The sequence below is a fragment of the Danio aesculapii genome, chromosome 24 (genome assembly GCF_903798145.1).
Source record: "Danio aesculapii chromosome 24, fDanAes4.1, whole genome shotgun sequence".
Lineage (NCBI taxonomy): Eukaryota > Metazoa > Chordata > Actinopteri > Cypriniformes > Danionidae > Danio > Danio aesculapii.
In genome coordinates this window covers 16,638,779-16,656,327 of record NC_079458.1, presented here as the reverse complement: position 1 = coordinate 16,656,327, position 17,549 = coordinate 16,638,779, and the positions used below count along the sequence as shown (strand labels likewise).

Sequence of the window (17,549 nt, the reverse complement as noted above, 5' to 3'; positions counted from 1 at the left end):
CTCACACATTGCCTTTGTTCTCCATATTTCATTTTTTATTCCCCAGACAGAACTTTTGGCTTGAACTACAATAGGCTCTGTGGGGATGTTTTTCATTACATAGACATGGTATGTGTCACAAGTTTATATGATCCGTCTGTAGGTCTGGAAACACACAGTACAGTCTAATCTGAAATAGATTAGCCATAGACTTCTAGTGTTATATATGAACATGAATATTCTCTTATATTTTTATATTCCACTTCATTAAAGAGCAATTGCAATAGTTGTAGATTATAAATATTGCATGTGTTCTACCCGGATACCACCAAAAGGTTTTTCTTCGGCCTCTAAAATACCAAGATAATAATCAGTGGCAAAAAAGACTCACCTAGAGATGTTGTCGGGTGAGCATGCAGAGATGCTGGTGTCCATGCTGTCTGAGCTATCCACACTTAGTGTATCAAAGGCACGACCATTGTCCTGGTAACCAATTGAGTCCAGATAGACGTTGGTTTGCGAGGACGTATGGCCACTAAGATCACTCAACCTAGTTCGGTGTTCATCACCGACATGCTGCTGACTGCGGCCTGAAAAACATACCAAACATTGAAAAACAACAAGAATTTAGCAATACTATACATTGATATAACATCATGAACATCAGTTCTCTTTCCTGCTTTCAATGCCAACTCAGCTTTACCTGTGAGCGAAGCATCAATACCAGGAGCAGATTCTTCATTTCTGCCACACAGCTCAATGCCCTCTGGATGGTCAATGCCAGGGGCACCCTGGGGCCCTTTACTGTGCTCGCTAAGACCAGCCACTGTGCAATAATATCCCAACAGCATACACTACTGTTCAAAAGTTTGGGTTAAGATTTCTTTTCTCTCTCTTTTTTTTAAAGAAATCAATACATTTCTTCACCAAGGATGCATTAAATTGATCAAAAGTGACAGTAAAGGTATTTAAAAAGTTAAATTTTATCTATCTCCTAATTTGACTAACCCAAACCTTTGAATTTTAGTGTATTTGAGACAAATCCTTACTCCAATTCACATATTGGATCCCAAGTTCCTTTTGAGATGTAAGTCCACAATGAAGAGATATATTTGTGTAGAAGATCTATCCTTTCTCCTGGAGTTTCAGAGCTTAACTTGTAGTTAGACCATCTAGTACGGCTAGAGTTAGCTCAGTGGCTATAAGACTTGAATCCACTACAACCTTGATAACATCAAAGACTTCAAGAAATAGCAGAGACCCGCCTTTCTGATGATCCTACCCAAGGGATCTTCAGATAAACTGTCCAAAAACCCCAACAACAGTTTAGCTTTTCATCTAATAACCAGGTCATACTGCTCAAAAGAATTCTAAAAGTATTAATGTATTTATTTAGTAACTTATTCAAAGGAGAAACCAAGTAAAAATCATGAAAACTCATCAAGTTGAAGGTTAGCAGATTTTGAAACAGAGTGGAATCATTTCCTGTCTTTTATCTTCCCAACATTCTTTCACTATCTCTACAAAACAAGTAAATAAGTACTAAACATTTCCACCCAGTTCCAATAAACACCTCCCACTGGAGGACATCAAGGCTTTATTGGGCAAACTTACTTCAATGGATCTTGATTTGCTTGTTTTTAGGGTCCAGAGAGCCATAATTTGGCAGTGATTGCAGAGTTACTACACAAACAACTGATGAGACCATGAGTGATCATGAGTGGTGTTGTTGCATGCTGGGTATTTGATGAAGCTAAAGCTGGATTTTAACTGCTGGTGCCATAAAACGCCTTTGCAACAATGCAAAGGACTGAAGCCTGTAGTCTGAGTCTTCGGTGTGCCTTGAGGTCACAACAGTGTTTCTCAATCCCGGTCCTTGTGCCCCACCACTTTGCACATTTTTGTTCCTCTTTTAACATTTGTTCTAATATGACCAAGTTCCCTGCAAAGTGGACTTCACAGGTTGCACTAATAAGGATGCTAGAGACCACAGCCTCCAACGTTAGTCAGCCTTTTGAGGCTTTGCACACACAGCTTTTACTAGCCTTTATTATATGATCACATATACATTTCTACTTTTTCAGTGAATTTTCTCAGGTGAAATGCATTTTAATAAAATCTTTGCATCAAGAGAATATTTTACCAAATTACAATATCAAAAATGGCTTAGTTTAAAAAAACATAAATGTCTTCTGTGTTTTATATCGCTAAACTGTTGACAGTTGTCTTTGTACCTTTTTTTGCCTGTTAAATTCACTAATGTGACCGCACATAAACTTTGTGAATTCCACAGAAGAACTGTGAGGAATTTTATAGGAGCCATGCCTCATTTCTGTCAAAATACCCATAAACACCCACTACAGACCATAAACAGCAGGGTGACATAACAATTAGAGTCTATGAATAGAGTGAAAATGAAAACAAATGACTGCAGGCACACCTCATCATGCAGAATTACTAAAATAACACCACACAATTGAATGAAATAAATGATGTCATTCCTCTGTAATATGTATAAAATAGCAGATTATTTCATTTAAGAATCAGCTTTGTTATTTAAAACCCATAAAAGGCACTGGAGAGAGAAACAATTAATCAAAGTGAGTAAACGCTGAAGGTTTCTCCATTTCATTGAGATCTGACAAGACAGGAGATGACATCAGACAATGAATAAGGCAATAAATGTTCCCCGAAGGAAGACATTCTTTGCCAAACCAAGACTGATATTATTTGAATGGAAATTATGTAACAGGCACATCTAGACTACTGTACCTTTCTTAGATTTGCCTGCAGGATAGAGAAAGTAATCCAAGATTAGGTGACGTTTGATGTACAAAGCAGCACTTTTGATGTGCATGATGCAATGCTATATAATAACACAGTGTGTTTTTTAGATAGTGTGTGTTTGAGGTGAAGAGCCTTACCCTTGTGCAGGCGGTGTGTATCCATGTGTGTTTCTTTAGGGGAAATGGCAAGGGCTCGGTTTAACACACTCCCACAGCTGGAGCTTTGAGCTAAAGGTGGATGAGACTGTACATGAGAGACTAATGTTAGAGTGAGCTTTTACTACATACATTCATAATTTGAGGTCAGTAAAAAGTTGTAAGGTTTTTTTTGTTTCAAATGTAATATATATATATTTAATTCTAATAACTATAAATCATAAGTCCAGAGAAATTTATATATACACACTATATTGCATTTTATAGTATATACACTCATTGGCCACTTTATTAGGTACACCTTACTAGTACCAGGTTGGACCCCCTTTAACCTTCAGAACTGCCTTAATCCTTCGTGGCATAAGTTCAACAAGGTCCTGGAAATATTCCTTAATGATTTTGGTCCATATTGACATGATAGCATCACGCAGTTTCTGCAGATTTGTCGGCTGCACATCCATGATGCGAATCTCCCGTTCCACCACATCCCAAAGGTGCTCTATTGGATTGAGGTCTGGTGACTGGGGAGGTCATTTGAGTACAGTGAACTTATTGTCATGTTCAAGAAACCAGTCTAAGATGATTCGACTTTGACATGGTGTGTTGTCCTGCTGGAAGTAGCCATCAGACTATGGGTACACTGTGGTCATAAAGGGTTGGACATGATCAACAATACTCAGGTAGGCTGTGGTGTTGACATGATGCTCAATTGGCACTAATGGGTCCAAAGTGTGCCAAGAAAATATCCCCCACACCATTACACCACCATCACCAACTGTCGATACAAGGCAGGATGGATCCATGCTTTCATGAAGTTGATGTCAAATTCTGACCCTACCATCTGAATGTTACAGCAGAAATCGAGACTCATCAGACCAGGCAACGTTTTTCTAATCATCTATTGTCCAATTTTGATGAGCCTGTGTAAATTGTAGCCTCAGTTTTCTGTTCTTAGCTGACTGCAGTGGCACCTGGTGTGGTCTGCCTCAAGGTTGGACATGTTGTGCATTCAGAGATGCTCTTCTGCATACCTCGATATGAATGGTTATTTGAGTTACTGTTGCCTTTCTATCAGCTCGAACCAGTCTGGCCATTCTCTTCTGACCTCTGACATCAACAAGGCATTTGCGCCCACAGAACTACCACTCACCGGGTATTTTCTCTTTATCAGACCATTCTCTGTAAACTCTTGATATGGTTGTGCTTGAAAATCCTAGTAGATCAGCAGTTTCTGAAATACTCAGACCAGCCGGTCTGGCACCAACAACCATGCTACGTTCAAAGTCGCTTAAATCACCTTTCTTCCCCATTCTGCCCAGTTTGAACTACAGCAGATTGCCTTGATAATGTCTACATGCCTAAATGAATTGACTTGCTGCCATGTGATTGGCTGATTAGAAATCTGCGTTAACAAGCAGTTGTACCTAATAAAGTGGCCAAAGAGAGTGTGTGTGTGTATGTATATATATATATATATGTCTTTGAAACAAACTCGATCATTGGTATCATTTTAGAATTACAAAGAAAATACTGAATATATATTTTCTTACAAGTATATATGTAGTTTGTTATGACCATTTATATTTAGTTGATTCTTGGAATTAAACAGATATTTGCGAATGTAACTTTAAGACTGAAACATATATGTTACTGCTTTTTAATATGAAGTAAATAGTATGTTTTTAAAAAAATACTATTGAAGTGTTTCTTAAATTTAAAATTGTAACCTTGTCACCAAATTTCACTAGCAAATGTTTTAGGTGTTTAAATAAATAAACAAATAAAGTATTCTTACTTTAGGTGATATGTTGCGACCCAGGGTGGCACAGGTGAATTGTGGGGTAATAGTGGGCTGAGTTTTTTTGCGTGGAAGAGTGTCACTCAAATGAGCTCCGCCTTCTTTACCATACCGTTTTCTTTCCTCTAGGCAGCGAAAATGCTGAGGAACAGAAGGTTAAAGGTAAGTTATTTCAGTGATAATTACATTCATATGTACAGACACACTCAGAAGGATTACCTGCCTGTGGCGGCGCATTTTTTTTGCAGGCAAAGGAGGAGGAGGAGGAGAAGGGTTGAGGAAGGTGACCATGTCCTCAGGCCAGTGCACAGAGGGAGGTTTAGGGTTTGGATGAGAGCATGCGGTGAAAGAGGAAGAGGAAAGGATGGAGGAGGACAGTGGACAGGAAGAGGGAGAGAGCTTTGGCAAAAAGAGGAAAAGGAAGAAGGTGAGCTGATAAGGCTACGTAGTTTAAAAAGAGCCATAACATGGAAAAACTGAACTTGCCTTGATGTTATACAATAAATATGTATCTTATTATCACGATTATTAGCGATCTAACCCTCATAGATCGCTGGAGAACATTCACTTTCATTCGGACTACAATTCTGCCACCATATGAACTACAACTCCCTTCAGGTACCACACACACACACATACCTGTCCCAGTTCTCCATTGATAACACACACACACAGCTGGGAGCTACTCAAGACTGATTACATGGACCAAATAAACAGCACACAAACACATGCACTTTCACAGACACAGAGTCTCACAGAGTCTTGTTGGTTTTCACCCTGTAACATCACAAAGCGTTATAATATCTTCCAGACTGTGTACTAATTTACCTTTTTATGGATGGACTAAATTAACCTCTTAAAAACATACTTTCTTGTGTTGGTTCTCGAGGGACACTAATTCAAGTTATGGACTTTGTCCTGCTCCCTGTGGGCTTCCCCATCACCGTAGGCGAGGGTCAAAACACTGAGAGACTAAACACGGAAAAACGCTTCGTAGTGTTACAGGGTATGTACCAACAAGACTCGGCAGTGTCCTTGAGTGTGTGTGCTGTTTATATGGTCCATGTAATCAGCCTTGGGTAGCTCCCAGCTGTGTATGTGTAATTAATGGAGAACCGGGACAGGTGTGTGTGTGTGTGTGTGTGTGTGGTGCCTGAAGGGAGTTGTAGTTCATATGGTGGTAGAATTGTAGTCAAAGGGAAAGTGAATGTTCTCCAGCGATCCATGAGGGTTAGAACGCTGGTGATTGTGACAGTTATGAATGATTGAGTAGCATAATTTGATGTCTTCAAAATAAAATATATAGTAAATTACATTGATTTGTAATTAATTAATTAATATTATAGTAATCAAATACTCTTTAAAATAAATATATTGTTAATAATATTAGTAAACTGAAATATTATTAAACTGATTAAATTATCAGCTATTGTTTGCAAGTAGATATTCAATATTTCAATTAGCAAAATCTTTTTGTAATCGTAATTAATTATTAAATGGTAGTATAATGTCTTTACAGAAAAAAAGGTGATTTAAAAATATATAAATAACTTCTGATTTACTGTTTTGTTTTAGGCGTCATTTTCTATCATATAAAATTTTAGAAAATAGACTAAATAAAAATGGTAAATTTAGGGAAAATGTTATCTACTGTACCTACTGTATGCTTAGTCATTTATAATTATTATTGTATAATAGAATGATATGGGCTCTTTTTTTAAAAGAGAGAGAAAGGGAAGCAAATAATGCAAATAAATCACAACATACAAATAGTAGCCATGTAACATGACCTCACACCTAGTATTTCCTATACTTTCCATGTGTAAGCTAAATTCTGGACTTGCTTAAGTCCTAACACACATAAACCACACACACCTCAGCCTCTCTCGGTGGGGCAGTGCTCTCGGCAGGACTGGGGTCAGGACTGGGCTCAGTCCCCATGGCAGGGGTGTCAAGGGAGGACTGGGCTTGGGTAGGGTGAGGGTTTGGGGAAGAATCAACCCCCAGCTGAGAGTACAGTTCATTGAGCTCAGTGACTGTAACATAGCCCTGTGGAACAAACCATTCGGAAAACAGGGAGAGGTGAGAAGGAAAGGGAAAAGACATATTCAAGTAGGTTAAAATGATTAATTATATGCAAAAAGATAAAATAAAATAAAAAGCAATTACATGGAAAAAATAATGAAATTAAATATTACAAATTAAAATAAATAAACATTTTTAATTAATTGATTAATAGATTAATTACAGTTAATGCTAAAGGGAATTTAAAGCATTGACGAACCCCCCCCCAAATAATTAGGATGCTATTTTTAATACAACTATTAGAATGTTATTTTCAATATAACATTTCTTCCAAACTTTTAATGAAAATATTCTTGATTATAGATTTTTTTTTCTTTCAGAAAATCAAAATTGGTCAAACTAATAATTGTTTTTATTTGTTATGATTGAAAATCAGATTTATTCAATCATTTTTTTTATTAAACCAATTAATAAAATAAAACTAAATAAGGAAAAATAAATTACATAAAAAATAAAAATTATAAAAATAAATAAATAAATGTTATTAATTTATTAATTCATTCATGACAGTTAATATTTAAGGAAATTCAAACAAAAAAAACAAGAAATGTAAAGCATTGACAGTGCAGTGAAAGCGCAATAATTAGGATGTTATTTTTAAAATCCCAGAGAGACGCGACATGTTAGGAGCTGTTTTTGGAAAGCAGGGGAAAAGGCAACAATCAGCATTTCGCATGCACACTGCTTATGCATTACCTCAGCGTTTTTGGTGGTCAGAGAGGAAAGAAGAGAAGAAAACATCAGGAGGTCAGCAGGAAGTGGAGAAAGGGTTTTGTGGGCATGGCTAAATTCACTATGAGGTGGACACACGTCAGCCAACTGGAAGCAGGCCTGGAATACAGGGGGTAAAGACCCCGTTTCCACAGTAAGAAAATACAAACAACCCTCTGCAAACAGGTTGCAAGGGTCGTGATGAGGACACGGGGGGAAAAAGCAATCAAAGTGAAGGCTTCCTTGATTACTATAGTTCTCTTTGTGGTGTTACAGTAACCTTCTGCGGCAGCTACACATGACTGAAGTGCTCAAAAACTCATGTGTAGTCCAAGAGAGGACAGATTTGCTTTAAATAAAATGAGAAAACCCAAACCTTTCAGGCTTACCTCTTTCATACTCATGGGACTGACAGGGAAACCCAATGACCCAGTGAGCTCGGAGTATTTCTTCTCCAAGTTGACGAGATTCTCTTTTTCCTGGAAGAAAACAAGGAATGTCATGGTTCAGAAGCACTGAAACGACTAAACTAAAAAAAAAAAAAAAAAAACACACTAGCATGAACTTACTCGCTGTAGCATCATCTGAAGATTGTTCTTCTCCTTCACAAAGCTGTCCTTGTCTCTCTGAGCCTGCTGGGAAATCTGGGTGCACTGTTTCTTCAGGACCAGGAGCTTCTCCTAAGGGTGACAACATATGGATGTGTCTGAATGATCGTATTTACGATATAAATTTTAAGATGGGTCAAAAAGAGAATTATGACAGAAGCTTCTATAATTTGCTTAGTTTATATTGTGAATGTTGACACTAATTTCTTGACAGAAAATTTTTAAGGCCATACACTTAATAATTAAAACACTTTACCATCATTCACTAAAATGATAAAATACACTGTTAAAAAGCTTGAAACTACTGATTTTATTCAGAAAGTATGCATTATATTGATTCTAGATTGAAGTTTCCTCAATCCTAAACTGCGCACATGACACTGTAAAAGGGAAGTAAACAGGAAGGCTGCTAAAGTGGAGTGCACTTTTATATTTACTTAAAGGTGATGGCCTGATTGTGTTCAGGCATTAAAGAGGATAAGGACAGGCAGAAAGAGAGAGCAATATTGTCATTCACTTAAAGGGGACCTATTATGCAAAAATTACTTATATAAGGGGTTTAACACAGTTGTGGGGCACCTGTATATGAATATACCCAGCTTCTAAGTTCTAATGGTAAATATTTATTCTTTTTTTTTATAATCACACTTGATAAAAACAGTCTGCAGAAACACTTTCATGGACATCTCTCTTTGTATGTGTCATCAGAGGGGGAAAGCCCCACCCCTTACTGAGCATAGAATTGACCTAGTCTTGTTTTTGAATCTGCCACTATGCTGATACATTTGTAGCTCCGCCTTCTTTTGAAAATATCAAAATCTCATTTAATTTTAAATCGACAGTCACCAAAATGGCATCATTTGGTTCAAAGCCTAAAGCAGGGGTCACCAATCACGGTCCTGGAGGGCCGGTGTCCCTGCAGAGTTTAGCTCCAACTTGCCTCAACACACCTGCTTGATTGTTTCAAGAATACCTAGTAAGACCTTGATTAGTTTGTTCAGGTGTGTTTGATTAGGGTTGGAGCTAAAATCTGCAGAACACCGGCCCTCCAGGAACAAGTTTGGTGACCCCTGGCCTAAAGGGACAGAGTTATAAAACATTATTTGTGTGGGATTTTGAGCTGAAACTTCACACACTCTAGGGACATTAGAGATTTATTTTACATCTTGTAAGAAGGGGCATATTTGGTCCCCTTTAATGACCAAAGAACTAATAGTGTCTAAGGCTTCTTGCAGACTGCAGGGCAATATGGATCAAATCCAATATATATTTTGATAGGATTGTTTGTTTTTACACAATCCTTACTATAATGTGTACTTATGTGTATCCACTAATTTTCAATACTTAGTGAATATGACATGATGCATACTGTATGAAGTCAAGGGAATGGGAGGTGTTATAAGTGTTTTAGCTTTTTTTTTAACTACACTCAAGCAGTTGTACTCTAAATATTCTAAAACATTGCTCTCTTTCTCCTCATCGTTGTCCACCTTGCTGCCTGCTCACAAATTTGCTGGCTTCTGTGGCACATCATTACCCTAAATAAATATGGGTATAAACATTGAGTTCAGTTGACTTTGAGTTTACTTTAGTAAGACAATAGCTATGTTTCCATCCAGCTATTTTTATGCGCATTTTGGATGAGCGAATAAAAACTGTTTGATGAAATCGGCAAGATGCGCATATATTTAGAAAATGTGCATAAAAACATATGCGCATAACTGAGTAGAGAAAACTTTTTATTCGATAAAAAGAGATTCGTAAAACTTTGATGGAAACACTTTAACCGAACAAACTCCAGTATGCGCATTTAAAAAAAAGGTCCTGTGATTTTGTTATAAGAGATCATGTGATGATAAAAATGTGTGCGAATGGACAAACCAGCAGACTGAGCACATCTGAAATGTTGTTTTGGTCATTCTGAAACGTTTCAGTATTAGTGTTATGTTACTAACCACCTCCAGAATCAAAAGCGTCTGTGCTCCGTGTCTGACGCCTTCAAACGCCACTATGAGACGCAAGTCATTTATTAAATGAAGAAAAGATTCACGCAGCTTCTCCTACCACAGCAAATTCTGTTTTTACTGTTTCTATGTGGCACCAGATAAACAGGAAGTGACGATTTTGTTCAATGCATGGAAACGTTGCTTTATTTGCCCGTCTTTTATGCGTTGTTCCAGTTTTGCACATAAATTTAATTAGCATTTTTGGAAACATAGCTACTATGACAATTTTACACATTGACAATGTTATAACACATTTAAATGTTTGTTTGGCATATGGGTCAGTTGAGGACCATGACCAGATCACACTGGAATCTGATATTTGCCACATTTTAGAAAATGTGAACCAATTTTCTGACCTGACCTGTATCAAAAGGCAAAAAGTCTGACCCTTTTTTTCTCTAAACCTGAACTTATCTCGACAACTATATGTTAAATCCATATATCAGAATCATATATAATAAAGTTTGAACTTAAAAAAGTTTGGTGACAGTTAAGAGGTTACACTTTTTTATGTAAATGCCCAAAATCAGGCCGGTACTGATAAATCTTTATTTTTGTAAGGTAATAACTGATGTATTAGCTGACAAATACAAAAAAATACAAATCTTTGTCTGATTGCAAAAACAAGGATACTGTCACATTGCTCATATCTTGTCTAGCCTAAACTCTTCTAAAATGTGCATCTCTATCATGGCCAGTAGTATGCATCTGAATCCATCATTTATTGGCCGATGCTTTATTTTCTTAAAAGGCTAATAATGATAACATTAAAATTAACCATTTATCAGTTAAATATAATACTGATATGGTCACAGATATATTGTACATCACCAAGCCAAACTGATGACTAACGCACCAAATAGATTTGTTTTTGAAGAGACTCGTGAACAAACACTGAAGAAACTCACCTTGCGTGTGACGGTGCTGCGCTGGTATTCTGCGATCTCCCTGAGAATGTGTTGTGTTTGAGACTCTTTCTCCTCGTCCTGACGACTCTCACTCTCCAATTGCTGAAACTCAAGGTCTTCAAAACGCTTGCTCTCCACCTCCAGCGTCTCCGCATCCTGATACACGAGAAACATGACGGTCTTAATGAGTGCAAGATCTGTATCTTCAAAGTGGAGAGGAATTTAAGTCGTCATACTTCTACAGTTCAACCAGCTTCAAAGAAACCAGCAAGAGCTCACAACAAATCCCCCTGCTCCACCGGCTTCCCCAGGGATGGAGACGCCGGGGTTAAAGTTTCGCCCCACCGGAAACAGGCCAACCACAGTCACAGCTATAAACATGCCTTCAGCCACCACATGCCACAACTTTCACCTGTAACCACTGACCTTTAGAGATCAATCACATCAACACTCGCATAACACGACCTTCTGGGACATAAAGAAACTCTGCAGCCATTACATGTTATAGAGATGGCTACTACACTCCATACATTCATTCAATGCCTGCCAGCTTTAAATAACCTTGTTACTTCCCAAAACTTAACTTACAGCTCATGTGACCACTGCCAGGGATTGTTTACCAGCATATCAGGTTGAATTGCATAAAACTTGTCAAATATGTCTGAAAAAAATGTATATAATTATTTAAGCTATTTTTTTGTAGATTTCAACCTTACAGTCTCTCACTATTGTGTGTATATATATATATATATATATATATATATATATATATATATATATATATATATATATATATATATATATATATATATATATATATATATATATAGCCCCCCTTTTAATTTTTTTTTTCTTTTTTAAATATTTCCCAAATAATGTTTAACAGAGCAATTTTCACAGTAATGTCTGATAATATTTTTTCCTCTAGAGAAAGTCTTATTTGTTTTATTGCAGCTAGAATAAAAGCAGTTTTTATTTTTTAAAACCATTTTAGGGTCAAAATTATTAGCCCCTTCAAGCTATATTTTTCCCGATAGTCTACAGAACAAACAATCATTATACAATAACTTGCCTAATTACCCTAACCTGCCTAGTTACCCTAATTAACCTAGTTAGGCATTTAAATGTCACTTTAAGCTGGAAGTGTCTTGAAATATATCTAGTCAAATATTATTTACTGTCATCATGACAAAGATAAAATAAATCAGTTACAAGATATGAGTTATCAAAAGTAAATGTGGTGGAAAAAATCTTCTCACTGTTAAACAGAAATTGGGGAAAAAAATAAACTAGGGTGGCTAATAATTTCAGAGGGGCTAATAATTCTGACTTCAACTATATATATATATATAAATGCAAAAGCAACATTTTAATTTTACTTAATTAAGTGTAGTTTATTCTGAAATGAAGTGGTAGTTTGAATTCCTCAAATATTAACTGTTATGAATTAATTAATAAATTAATAACATTTATATATTTGTTTAGCTTTAAATGTCATTAACTGTTGATTATTTCATTTTATTTGATTAATTAGTTTAATCAACTATTTGGTTGAATAATGCGATTTTAAATCATGTTAAAACATTTATTTTCACCAAAAAACATCTAAATAACTTTTTTAGAAATTAATTTAATTTAAATTATTATATATAAATAATACATTTTTAATTTATTTAATACTGTTTTTAATTATTATTTTTTTTTAATTAATTCTTAAAAAGTTTTTTACCATTAGTATATACTTGTACACATATATACTATAATTTAGTTTACTTTAAGTAGAAAACAATAATTAAATTCACTAATGTGAATTTACAATTTCTACATTACAGAATGTGGAAAAATATTTTATTTATTGTTATGACTGTGGATTTCTTTGTCAACATTTTTTGTACTGCAAACTTAATAGATTTTTTAAGCAGAGATGCTCAAATTTGGCCCATGGTAACCTTTGAATTGGCCCTTGCTGGAATGATGGGGAGGTAGTTGCGGCGAATGCCTTTGACAAAGATCGTCATTCCGAATTTAGCATAACCTTTTTTGTTTTTGTTTTATTGCTAAGCTAAAAAAAGGCAACTGACATTTAAGGAATCAAATAAATGTTGTAAATGAATCAGACTTTTAAAATGTAAATACTGTCACTTGACAAAGAGGACAATGCACAAGACATCTGCGAGCAAATCAAGGTAAAGGCAGGAGTAGCTTGAATAGTGTATTCAGCATTGAACTCCATTGTATTATAAATGGGATTGTTTATGTTTTTACTGTAATAAAGTGTTAACATAAAATGGAAAATACAATACTACATTAGTTAAAATGATTTAGAGCAACGTTTTCTAGATATTTTTAAATATTTATTACCAAATAAATTACAAAATTACCATGGCAAATTTAATATATATGGTTTGGTATATTCGGCCCACAGTCCTCAGTGAAGTTTGCTTTTTGGCCCAGTTAAAGGACAAAGTTTTTTAAAGAGTCTTTTACAGAAAATATCTCCATAACTTGTATTTTATTGTGCAAAAAAAAAAACTATGAGGTTCTTAATTAGAGTGAGAGCAAAAACATGAACATATAAATGTAAAATACAAACTGTATACAATGCTAGATTATATGACAGAATTAATATGATTTAATCAGTGATTTATTTCATTAAACTGTACATTTGGTTTGTTACTGTGTTCTACACTAAACATTTTAATTTGATTAAAAAATATAATAAATTTTCCCTTATGATTTTTGGAGTGAAATATGGCCCATTCATTACCAGAAACAATATTTTAATATCATAAAAATCTCATGCAATGCATTCCTTCACATACAGGAAGCACATGCCATGTAAGAAAGGGGAAAAACAGCCTAAACGTCTGTCCTGGAAGTGAGAGGGAAGCAAGCAGCAGTGATGAAGAGGAGAAGGAGCCGGTTATGAGGAAGAGGAGGATGAAGGCTGTGGGTGAGTACTGACCCTGCAGAGCTGCAGCTGAAGTTGCTCTTTCAAGGCTTCGGGGCAGGTGTCCAACTGAGTCTTCAGCTCTGCAAGCAAATTGGCCAGTCGCTCTAACTTTACGCGCTCCGCATCTAGCTTGGCTTTGTCCTGCACGCACGCGCAGTGGATGCAGGGAGAGAGGAGAGGAGAGACGGGTTAGTGCCGGGGCGGGAGGGGTGGGGTTGATTAGTTACTGCACACAGTCAAAAACAACACAACAGGGGAATGATGGATGTGTGAAGGTGCTCAATTAATAGGAGGATAGGGAAAATGCAGGAAAATTATTGCTAAGAGTAACTTAATGATGATGTTAAAGTACAGATGGAATCAAAACTAACCATATGACTAACTAATGAAAATTGTTTGCCCTTGTAATTTAAATTTGATATCTGAAAATGCACTTTGTTTTTTTCAGTTAAATTCTCAGATCTCAGGCCCGTAGCCAGCCTGGTGAAAGGGGAGGTTGTTTATTCTCAAAAAGTGCACCTTTTCGCAGTTTTACGCCTCATATTCGATTTAATAATGAGATATACATACTGCATTTTAGTGACATTCTAAGCACTATTTTTAGCTGAATTAGTCAAGTGGTCATCATAACCACACTTTTTGATGTACCAAAGATATTTCCTAAAGATTTAGAATAAAGAAAATGTAAAAAATAAAACTTATTTTTAAAATACAAATTTATGACATCATATATCATTAGAAAAAAAGTTTAAAATTAAAGTTTTAAACAAAAGTTTTAAATTAAAAACTGTAGCCTTTTTTCATTTATTAGGCAAATAACAAACTGGCCAGCACATTTAATTTTCCCCAGTCAGAATTTGGCCATAATAATAATAATAATAATAATAATAATAATAATAATAATAATAATAATAATAATAATAATAATAATAATAATAATAATAATAATAATAATGTGGAGTTTCACAATTTTCTAGCCTCTCTTGTAAGAAAAAGGTAGATTTGAAAATAGATAACAACAATAGCCAAAATAGTATTCAAATCAATTTTAACACCTTTTGATCGGTTATTTTTTGTTTCAAGAATAAGGTCCAAGATTTAGCCAAACCTCCCCCTGGCTATGGGCCTGTGCCCCTCCAACTGTCACTTTTGACAACAAACAGAGAAGGTGTGAAAATAAGTGAACAAATCCATCCTCCACAACTGTTGGACCCTCGGCTAGAAGCTTGCTATCTCCAGTGTCTCTGCAGCTGCCAGGCTAAATGGAATGATCCGGAAATCAGTCTAAACTTGATATGCAGGTGCCAGGGTTTCCACCACCTCCTACTGTAGCTTACAAATGCCTTGCATCAACACAGTGTGTGGTGTCACTCGCTTTAGCAGAGGTGTATTTAGAGCAGGACCAGGATTACCAGCTGTGACACAGACTGAGAGGCTGCCAGAAAGTACAAATGTTGGTGTGTGTGTGTGTGTGTGGTGCCATTGAGGATGTATATTTAATATATCAGAAATAATATTTAAAACTTTGCAAACAGTGGTACTTTGAAACTGTAGCTTCCAAAAACATTAAATTAAACTAGGATTTACTAACTAATAAATAAATAAAGATACATTTTCATTGGATAACACAGCTGCAAACAAATTGTTTTATTTGATGTAAAAATAATAAAATATTATTAAAATGTAAAATAACTGTTTTCTTTGTTAAAGAGTCCCTATTATGGGTTTTTGTAAATGACCTTCCATGCAGTGTGTAACACATCTCTGCACCGTGTTTAAAACTATTGATTCATCTATAAAAGGGTCGATTCAGAGTTCGAATGAATCGCCGCTGTAACGAGTCTTTAGCCGTGCCGGCGTAATGTCGATAAGGAACTCAAGCCCCGCCCATTTGTTGTGTGTACAAACCCGAGAAATTTAACCCCCTGGCCCCGCCTACAAACACTGTAGAAAGAAGAAGAGGAAGACAACCACTGTAGCAGGTCCCGGTTAAACCATGTGCTCACACGGTTGTGTGAAGGAAAGTTAGTGTTATTTTACTTACCCAAAGATGAGGCTGCGAAAAGTCAATGGTTGATTTGAAACTTTGCAAAAATACCTCAGCATTCCCGTCATTTTTCTGACGAGTGCTTCAGCAATCTACACACTTACAACGGGGGATTCGTTGGCCATTTGTTAAAGGAAGGATCAGAAAAGACTATTGATGTATGGGACTTTGTCAGAGCTTAACAGGATCTTTATCAGTACACAGTTCATGGATCAGTTTCTTTCTCCATTCCACAAGTGTAAGTAACTTAAGTGGTCATTAAAATGATTACCTCCTTGTTTTCTCTAGCTTGCAAATTATGTATTTAATTGTGTTTTGTTACTTGTAACAGCTTGTATTGTATCTGGTTAACTCTTTATATTCTCATATCGCGTCTAAAACCATGTTGAAAACGCGTCGTGTGCCGCTTTGTTTACGAATTTAAATGCATTTGTGAGCTTGCGATCCACTGCCATTTGTCGTTGCTATGGCCATCATCAGCTGTTCCTACAGACGTGGACAGTCAAGTTTTAAAATAGTTCAGCTTTTTCCACTGTGTGGATTAATACTGAATGTGTGCCACTGTTTTTACTTATGGTTAAGAATAGAGCAATATGCTGGTGTTAAACCTCATTGCTTTAATGCACTCCTGCATTGGGCTCACACATACATTCTGCACTCTGACTACTTGTTGATAAGCCATGCTGGGCATTTCTCTCTGTGTCATGCTGAACGCAGTCGACCAATCACAACAGACTGGGTCATCGGACCAATCAGTGCAGATTAGCATCGCGCTAAGGAGGAGTTTGGGAACAAATGAATCACTGAAGGAATCATGTGGGAGCCGTTGGGATAATTAGGTAAAAATAAATGCATATTATAAGACAGTGAAAGTGTTTTTTGACCTTGCATGCATATCAGACTGTTGTTGGAGACCCCCAAAACCAAAATAGGACCTATTTAAATGCATAATAGGGGCTCTGTAATATATTTTAAAATGTTATTTTTTCCTGTGATTAAAAGGTGCTTTTCATTTCAGCAATATTACTGTCACATGACCCTTCAGAAACAAATTTGAATATGCTTATCTGGTGATCCAGGAATCATTCATTCATTCATTCATTTTCTTGTCAGCTTAGTCCCTTTATTAATCCGGGGTCGCCACAGCGGAATGAACCGCCAATTTATCCAGCACATGTTTTACACAGCGGATGCCCTTCCAGCTGCAACCCATCTCTGGGAAACATCCACACACACTCATTCACACTTATACACTGCGGACAATTTAGCCTACCCAATTCACCTGTACCGCATGTCTTTGGACTGTGGGGGAAACCGGAGCACCCGGAGGAAACCCACGCGAACACAGGGAGAACATGCAAACTCCACACAGAAACACCAACTGACCCAGCCGAGACTCGAACCAGCGAGTTGCTGTGAGATTTTTTTCAGTTGAATCAAGTGAACATTTCAAGTCCTCTCAACTTATATCAATCAAACTGACTAAAAATATTAAGTTAAGATTTGCATAAC

The 17,549-nt window shown here is 36.3% G+C and overlaps 1 protein-coding gene across 5 annotated transcripts in view; it reads right to left on the bottom strand.

Annotated features, from left to right (window-relative positions):
- phldb2b (pleckstrin homology-like domain, family B, member 2b) overlaps positions 1-17,549 on the bottom strand; it is a 75,388-nt gene that overhangs the window by 9,324 nt on the left and 48,515 nt on the right. For 2 of the 5 annotated variants that reach the window (XM_056450334.1, XM_056450338.1), the window contains 9 exons: positions 14,003-14,131; positions 11,038-11,193; positions 8,085-8,195; positions 7,905-7,994; positions 7,501-7,635; positions 6,595-6,768; positions 4,717-4,860; positions 2,904-3,009; positions 371-569 (listed from right to left, as the gene is read on the bottom strand). In XM_056450334.1, the coding sequence (XP_056306309.1) occupies positions 371-569; positions 2,904-3,009; positions 4,717-4,860; positions 6,595-6,768; positions 7,501-7,635; positions 7,905-7,994; positions 8,085-8,195; positions 11,038-11,193; positions 14,003-14,131 (1,244 nt within the window). The remainder of the gene's footprint in view (positions 1-370; positions 570-2,903; positions 3,010-4,716; positions 4,861-6,594; positions 6,769-7,500; positions 7,636-7,904; positions 7,995-8,084; positions 8,196-11,037; positions 11,194-14,002; positions 14,132-17,549) is intronic. The other 3 variants (XM_056450336.1, XM_056450335.1, XM_056450337.1) reach the window with 3 other exon arrangements.